The sequence below is a fragment of the Anopheles arabiensis genome, chromosome 2, assembly GCF_016920715.1.
Source record: "Anopheles arabiensis isolate DONGOLA chromosome 2, AaraD3, whole genome shotgun sequence".
In the NCBI taxonomy this organism is placed as follows: domain Eukaryota; kingdom Metazoa; phylum Arthropoda; class Insecta; order Diptera; family Culicidae; genus Anopheles; species Anopheles arabiensis.
The window spans coordinates 57873391-57881667 of record NC_053517.1 but is presented as its reverse complement, the minus strand read 5'-3'; the positions used below and the strand labels follow the sequence as shown (position 1 = coordinate 57881667).

At 44.6% G+C, this 8277-nt stretch overlaps 1 protein-coding gene across 1 annotated transcript; it reads left to right on the top strand.

Annotated features, from left to right (window-relative positions):
• Window positions 1-252: 252 nt before the first annotated feature.
• Window positions 253-4187, top strand: LOC120908615 (uncharacterized protein K02A2.6-like). The gene is made up of 2 exons (XM_040319812.1): window positions 253-826; window positions 1864-4187. Exons 1-2 carry the CDS (start codon window positions 253-255, stop codon window positions 4185-4187), a joined length of 2898 nt encoding a protein of 965 aa, XP_040175746.1.
• Window positions 4188-8277: the final 4090 nt, after the last annotated feature.

The window sequence follows — 8277 nt, the reverse complement described above, 5'->3', positions numbered from 1 at the left end:
CACAGTCTGTAACGTACATTACCCTTGTGAGAGATTAACTGTGAGAAGAAAAACTTACTTTAAAATGACGACACTAGATCCATCGTCTATGGCTGCGCTATCCCACATGATCGCGGAAGCCCTAAAAACACCATCGGATCAGCGGCAGGGGAAGCACCCCAAGATGCAACACCCTCGACGTCACGGGCACCGTCATTTTCTCATCCAGCTTATCGCACCACCGAAGGGACCGTCTGCGACTATTTCGACCGAATGGAATGGGCCCTGCAGCTGAACGGTATCCCTACCGAAAAGTATGCCGATTACGCGAGAGTCCACATGGGAGCCGAGTTAAACAACGCGCTAAAGTTCCTGATTGCACCGAAACTACCGCAAGAGATTCTGTACAAGGATCTCCGGAAAACGCTCGAAACGCATTTTGACAAACAGCGCAATAAATTTGTCGAAAGCATCAAGATCCGGCAAATTACGCAGCAGCAAGGAGAAAGCATCGCACAATTCACACTACGCCTGAAGCAGGGAGCTGCTCATTGTGATTACGGAGAGTTCTTGGACCGCATGCTCATCAAACAATTGCTACACGGACTAATGGAACGTGGTATTTGCGACGAGATTATCGCAAAGAATCCAGTAACATTTAAAGATGCATGTGAGATCGCCAGCACGCTGGAAGCAACACACAACACCGCGCAGGAGGTTAACGCAGGGATGCCGTCCGTCGAATCAACGAATAAGTTGGGTTACGAGCAGCCGAAGACAAAGAAGACACCTGCATCTCGTGCTACGTCGAAGCCCAGCAAGTCAACGCGGCGAGAAACGTCCCAAGGTAAACCAAAATAAGGTACAACAAATCCAGGTATGTGCAATGGTTGTGGTGGAAACCACCTCCGAAATCAATGTCGTTTTCGTGATGCTCGTTGCAACACGTGCAACAAAAAGGGACACATTTCTAAAGTGTGTAGATCTCGGAAAACTAACCACGATGAAGATTCTATTAATCCCGTAAACACCCGCCCAGAAGCCTCCATCGATTACGTACAAACGCTAAATGCACTACAAACAACTTCGCCATCCGGGAAGAAAATGGTAGAAGTTACGATCGATGGACATCCTTTACACATGGAGCTTGACACAGGAGCCCCATGCGGTATTATTTCGGAAGCAAAGTTAAAAACAATTAAAAAACAATTCCGCTTACTTCCATCCGAACGACAGTTTTCTAGCTATTCAGGTCACAGCATCACCTGTTTAGGACGTTTGCCAGTTAACGCAGCCATGGGGTCTGCAAATAGAAAACTAAACGTTTATGTTGTTTCGGGAACATCCGAGCCGTTATTCGGTAGAGAATGGATCGCGCAGTTTTCAGATCAGATCGATATAAATTCCATGTTTGCTCCTAATGTTTCTGTCCAATCAGTCACTGACACAGAACCATCAGCCATTCAAAAATCGAAACTCAATGATCTTTTGGAAAATTTTCGAGAAGTTTTTAGCGATACCCCTGGAAAGCTAATTGGTCCTCCGGCAAAAGTACATCTAAAGCCTGGCGCCACACCTATTTTTTCTAAGGCTAGAGAGGTGCCACTTTCTCTGCGAGAGCGTTACGCAGCAGAGATCAACAAAAGGATTGCAGCAGGCTTTTACGAACGAGTTGACTACTCCGAATGGGCTTCACCCACACACATCGTTGTTAAAAAGAACGGGAACATCAGAATTACGGGTAATTACAAACCGACTGTTAATCCTCGTATGATAGTCGATGAACACCCCATCCCGAAGGTCGAGGACATTTTAACAAACTCAAGGGAGCTGCCTTCTTTTGTCATCTCGATTTAACCGATGCATACACCCACCTTCCTATAGACAGTGATTTCAAGCACGTCCTTACGCTAAACACTGTTACACATGGTCTCATCCGACCGACCAGAGCAGTGTATGGAGCCGCCAATATCCCAGCAATATGGCAAAGGCGTATGGAAAGCGTTCTGCAAGACCTAAACAATGTGGTCAATTTTTACGACGACATAATCGTAGCCGCAGCCAATTTCGACAACCTGCTCGAAACCCTCAAAGGTACACTACAGAAACTGAAAGATAACGGACTCCGGCTTAACCGAGCGAAATGTGTATTTGCTGTTCCTTCGTTAGAGTGTCTTGGTCACAAGATTGATCGCCATGGGTTGCACAAATCCGACAAACACATTGCCGCAATCCGTGATGCTCCACGTCCAAACACCTCGGAAGAGCTGCAGCTATTTTTAGGCAAAGCTACCTATTACAGTTCGTTCATTCCGAACCTTTCAACACGAGCTCGTAGCTTACGTGATTTGCTCACAGCGCAGACATTCGAATGGAATGACGACGCGGATGAAGCCTACCAAGATATTAAGGAAGCGCTAATCTCACCGCAAGTCTTGGTACAATACGATCCTACACTTCCCGTCATCTTAGCCACGGATGCCAGCAAAACCGGTTTGGGAGCCGTACTATCACACCGATTGTCTGACGGAACGGAACGCCCTATAGCTTATGCTAGCTGCACGATGTCCAAAACAGAGCAAAAGTATCCGCAGATAGACAAAGAGGCGTTAGCAATCGTGTGGGCAGTGAAAAAGTTCTTTCACTATTTGTATGCACGTAAATTTACTTTAGTGACGGACCATAAACCGCTAACACAAATTCTACACCCCGAGAAATCCCTTCCAACGTTGTGTATTAGCAGAATGGCGAATTATGCTGACTACTTGGCACACTTCAACTTCGATGTTGTATTCAAGCCTACAAATCTCAACACGAACGCTGACTACTGTTCGAGAATTCCGAACAATTCTAATGTCAACCAATTCAAAGACGAGGGAAGAAGCTCAGGCGACGATTTTGAACAATTTGCGCATGTCCAAATCGAACAACTGCCAGTAAGAGCAGAGCACATTGCTCGAGAAACACGCAAAGATCCTCACCTAGGAAAAATCCTTCAACACCTTGAGCAAGGTCAAAACCTCGGACAATATGGATACAAAGCACCCGAATCGAAGTACACAATCGCAGCCAACTGTTTACTCTTTGAGCACCGAGTAGTCATACCAAGCACACTACGTCAAGCCATTCTTAACGATTTGCATGTGGCACACTTCGGCATCGTTAGGATGAAAGCCTTAGCCCGATCATATGTCTACTGGCCCGGCATCGACGCCGATATAGAGAAAACAGCTAAGGAGTGTCACGCATGTGCTCGTTATGGACCAACACCTCCCAGGTTCGACAGCCATCACTGGGAGTATCCGAGTGCTCCCTGGGAGCGCATCCATATTGACTTCGCTGGTCCCGTATGCAACACTATGCTGTTAATTGTTGTCGACGCTTTTAGTAAATGGGTCGAAGTCAAGCTCACAAACACTATAACTTCAGCAGCAACAATTAAAATTCTAGACGAACTCTTTGCAACGTATGGAGTACCGATCACCGTAGTATCCGATAACGGTACTCAGTTCACCGCAAAGGAGTTTAAAGAGTTCCTGCAAAAGAGTGGAGTCAAATATCACAAACTCACCGCACCTTACCACCCAGCGACCAATGGACAAGCCGAACGTTATGTTCAAACGGTGAAAAATGGTCTCAAAGCTATGGGAACAACAAGCGCTAACCTCACACGCAACTTAAACACATTCCTACAGCATTTCCGTAAAACTCCACACGCCGAGACGAAAGACTCTCCAGCCAAACTGTTTCTTGGACGAAACATTCGTACTCGACTCGACCTCGTGAGACCACAAGCTGTTCACGCCAGTGTCTCCGAAAGACAAAAAGCCCAGTTCCGGCCTGCGTTTCGAACTTTGCCACCTGGACAGTCCGTCTACGTACTATCAGGCAACACGCGCATGGACAAGAGGATTCCGGCTACCATCTTCGCCCGATTGGGAGACCTACATTACGATGTGTTGTACAACGGTCAACATTTGAAGCGGCACATTGATCAAATTCGACGGTTTGAAATGAAGACCAACGATGAAGAAGAAAGTTCTTCAGCTGCAATCGCACCACCGGTTGCAACGACTACCACATCGACACCACTAGCTGTATCTTCAAGTACCGCTACTAGAAGAAAGTTCTCGCTTCGAAAGGCTTCGTTTCTATGGCCACGCAGCACCGTCAGCCCCAGCAGAACCAGAGCAGGTCGTAACAGCTGATAACGATTTGGAGGATGAGACCTTCTCAACACCACCTTCCAGCCCACAACCACCAGGAAACGTGTCAACAACTTTGCGTCGTTCGACCAGACTCCGGCAGCCTCCCAAGAAATTTTCTCCCTAGAAGCATCTTTATTAAAGCAGGGAGGAAATGTTATGTATGTGAACGCAGGATAAGTGACAGACGTCAACAGCTGTCATCCAAGCAGACCACGCCGCTTGCGTCCGCGTTTTTTGGACTCTTTCTTTTCTCTCCGATTGCCATTGTTATCGCGTATAAAACGAATTGTGTAAACCCGAAGTATTGTTCTAATAAACCATTGAACTCACAACAGTAAATACAGAACAGTTCTGTTTGTGCCGTGTAATACTTCAATACTGTGTATTATCTCATTTGCTTGGACACAACAATATAATAAATAATAATGGCCCTAATATGCTTCCTTGTGGAACACCAGAAAAGTTACAGAAAGGGTCAGAAAAAGTTTTTCCAATTTTTACATTAATGCAACGGTTCATTAGGTAGCTTTCTAACCATGCTAAAAAATTTGAGTGTACACCATATTTTAATAATTTAGCAAGCAATAAGTAGTGGTTGACCTTGTCAAATGCAGCGCAGAAGTCGGTATAAATGACATCAACCTGGAGGCCCTTGTCAATATTGGAGTAGCAAAATTGAAGCAAATGAAGCAGGTTAGTTTCATGACCATGTGGCGGAACATAACTTTTTCAAACAGCTTACTACAAGCACATAACATAGAGATTCCGCGATAATTGCATATATCAGATTTGTCTCCTTTTTTAAAGACAGGAAACATGTAAGAAGATTTCCATATTTGCGGGAAGCATTTCGACTGTAAGGATTTGTTGAAAAGTTGAGTCAGAATGGGCAAAAGAGCAGCCTTACAGTGAATAAGAATTGCACTGGGAATGTTGTCCGGCCCAGAGGCATACGAAAGCTTCAGTTGCGATATGGCAGCATCGACTTCATCTTCACTGATAGTAGATGTGGATAAGTCAACTGCGTCGTTGATTGCGGATAGTGCTGAAGATAGGTTGAGAGGTTTCGAAGAATTGCAGGTGTACACAGAAGCAAAATATTCTGCAAAATCTTTGCAGAGGTCATCTTCACCCGAAATGATGTTTCCCTTGAAGTTCATTACAGCTGGAAGACGGTCGCAAAATTTCTTATTTCGTATGAATTTCCAGAATGCTAGTGGATCCTTTTTGAATCTGAATTCGATCTTTCTAACGTAGTCAGCATACGCAAAACGGTTTAAATGTTTGTAAATCCGAGCAGCGCGAGCAAAGTTTGCTTGGTTGGTGCTGTTTCGAAGACTGCGCAGTTTTTGTTGGGCATTCGATCTCCGGCGTTTGGCGACGCGTAGTGCATTATTAGCCCACGGTGGTTTCGATGGAGGATTAAAGCAGGGAACAAACTGTTCCAATAATCCATTTAGATGATTTGTGAAGCTTAATACGCTATCGTTGATGTCGTGGTTAGACTTTAATAATTCCCAATTGGTTTGAGTTAGCGCTATTGTTAATTCATCAAATTTCGTACGTCTAAAGTTCAAATCTCTCCGTTCTGGGGACTCAGAAGACGACAAATTCTGTTGCGGAACCATGAAGCTGGTAAGTAGAGCAGGGTGATGTGGATCAGGTTCAACTATGGATTCTAAACTCAGTTCTAATGGGCTCAATCGTTCAATGGTCTGGTCATCCACAAAAATTAAATCAAGTATAGTATTGTTGCAGTTGGTGATTGAATTAACTTGCTGAAGGCCGGCCTAATTAATTTCATCGAGGAGAATTTGGCAGGTAGGATGTATTCGGGAGTTGCTGAAGTCAAGCGAAGGAAAATCGTTCCGAGTAATCCATTTAAGATAGGGTTGATTAAAATCACCGAGAATAATAAAATGATCGTCTTTATATTTTTCCCTAGTTTCATGTAGCGTAGTACAGAAAGTATTTATAACATCGGGGTTGGCAGCTTGGTCAGGAGGGAGGTAGAATGAGCCGATGACTAGGGAAACATCCAAAACTTTTACACGCACCCAAAGACACTCAATTGATGATGTATTAGTAGTGCACAGCGAAGCCGCATATTTGATATTCGTGGCAATGAGAACTCCTCCACCAATACATTTATCACTATTTATGGCAGAGCGATCCAATCGGAAGGTATTGTAGCGGTGGCTGTCAAACAATAGAGAAGATGGGTAACTATCGGTGAGCCAGGTTTCGGTGAGAACGATCACATCCCACTCGGAAATAGCTGTACTGGTAAAGTAGAAAGGATCCTTTGGTGATACATCGTGTCGGCGCGGACACGTTATTGTTTGTGTAAAAAAGGTGATCCGGAAGAGTTGCCAGCAATATTTATTTGCGGTTCTGTTGTTGATGCAGCGTTTGTTTGTATAACCGCGGTAGAGATCGAGTAAGAAGTAGACGGCTGTGGTGATGTGATAGTGTTGGTGAGATTCATGTCCTGGTGAGTAGTGTTTGTTTTCGCAGGTTCCCGAACAGCTGATTGAGGATAAAGCGGTGCAGGTAAGGTGAATCCCGAATATGGTGTGGATATTTTGGGAGCGCGTGGGCGAAAGTTAAACTCTCTGTAAACAAAACCACACGGCCAAGTCGTGGGAGAGAGCGCGATCTCTTTTAGTTCAGGAGGGACACCAACTTTAAATGATATGTATGTGAGAGCGTTTGGATCGCGGCCGTTGGGCAAAATACGTTTCACGGAACAGTTAGTGCGATCCAATCTCCCTTGAATAAATGTTTTCATGCTTTCTTCGGTAACTTTTGATGCAACTCTCGTAATAAAAATCCATGTTTTTGGTTCTGGTGCTGGTATAAACTGTATAGCGCTGTTCATGGTTAAGTCGTTAGAAGTGCCAATGTGAAGAGCTGGGTGAGAGAATTCAGTGATTGACATTTCGGTACGCTCTGATGGGTGTGTGCGTGAAATAGTGTCTAGTTTAACGGATTCAGGCGTGGATGACTCTATATTGTCAGGATCAGTGTGGTATGCGTTAACGGATAATAAACTTGTAGTGAGGATACCAGTTTGCTTTGGTGCACTTGTAGCTGTATTTGTAGGTTTAGTGGATGGTAATTTGGATGAAGGCAAGTGAGTGAACCGTTTATCTAGCTCATGAAACAGTTCATTTCTCATCTCATTTTTCAGATCGCTCATCAAATCGGAAATAAAAGAAATGAAGTCGGCTCTAGATTCACGCCACTTTTCACACATCCAGCAAAGGCCACGATTACGGGCCATCTCTTTGACACAAGCTGCAGCAATTTTAATGCATTCTGGACGAAACGCAGCCTTGCATTTCAAATAAGGCAAATTTCCACAGCAGAGAACCGGATCCTTGGTGATGGTAGAAGAGCAGATGGCACAATCCATTGCGATAAGAGAGAGCGTGTTCTACGCAATGCGTGAGGTGTAGTAGTGAGAGCGGTCTCGGGGCAACGACACCATCAAGAGATGGCGAACAGCAACCGAACGCACGAACGCACAGCAAATTAGCAGCTTTTACAGAATTAAATTCACTTGAGTGCAGGAACAGCAAGCTCACTAACAGCAGCAACAATCCGTTTCAACGGTGACTCTTCAATTCACGATCCACGCACGCAAAAACAACCAGTCCAAAGTGCAAAGCAAGAGCGGCACAAAAACACGTCTAAACTCCTCGATGAGTGGAGAATGAAATACTTGACAGGAGATAGTTCGGACACAGAGCAAACGGGGCAGACAAGCGTGAGCGATCGAGCGCAACGGACGTGTGTGCTTCAGCGGCGAATTATACAAGTGTTGAATAAGCGACAGAATAAACAGTGAATTCTACAATTGGCACAGCCGGTATTCCTTTTTTATATACACATACATAGAACCCCGACGAGGTATGAAAGTAAGTAACGCATGATCGTAATCATCCTAATCACCGGTGAAATAGCTAGAAATAGAGTATACATGTACAAAGTGACAATGGTTGCTAGGAAAACGGAAATTAGGAAAGTTTGCTATGCATTCGTAAATTGTTCATACGGGTAAGTTAATGCTTTGGAAAGCAGTAAC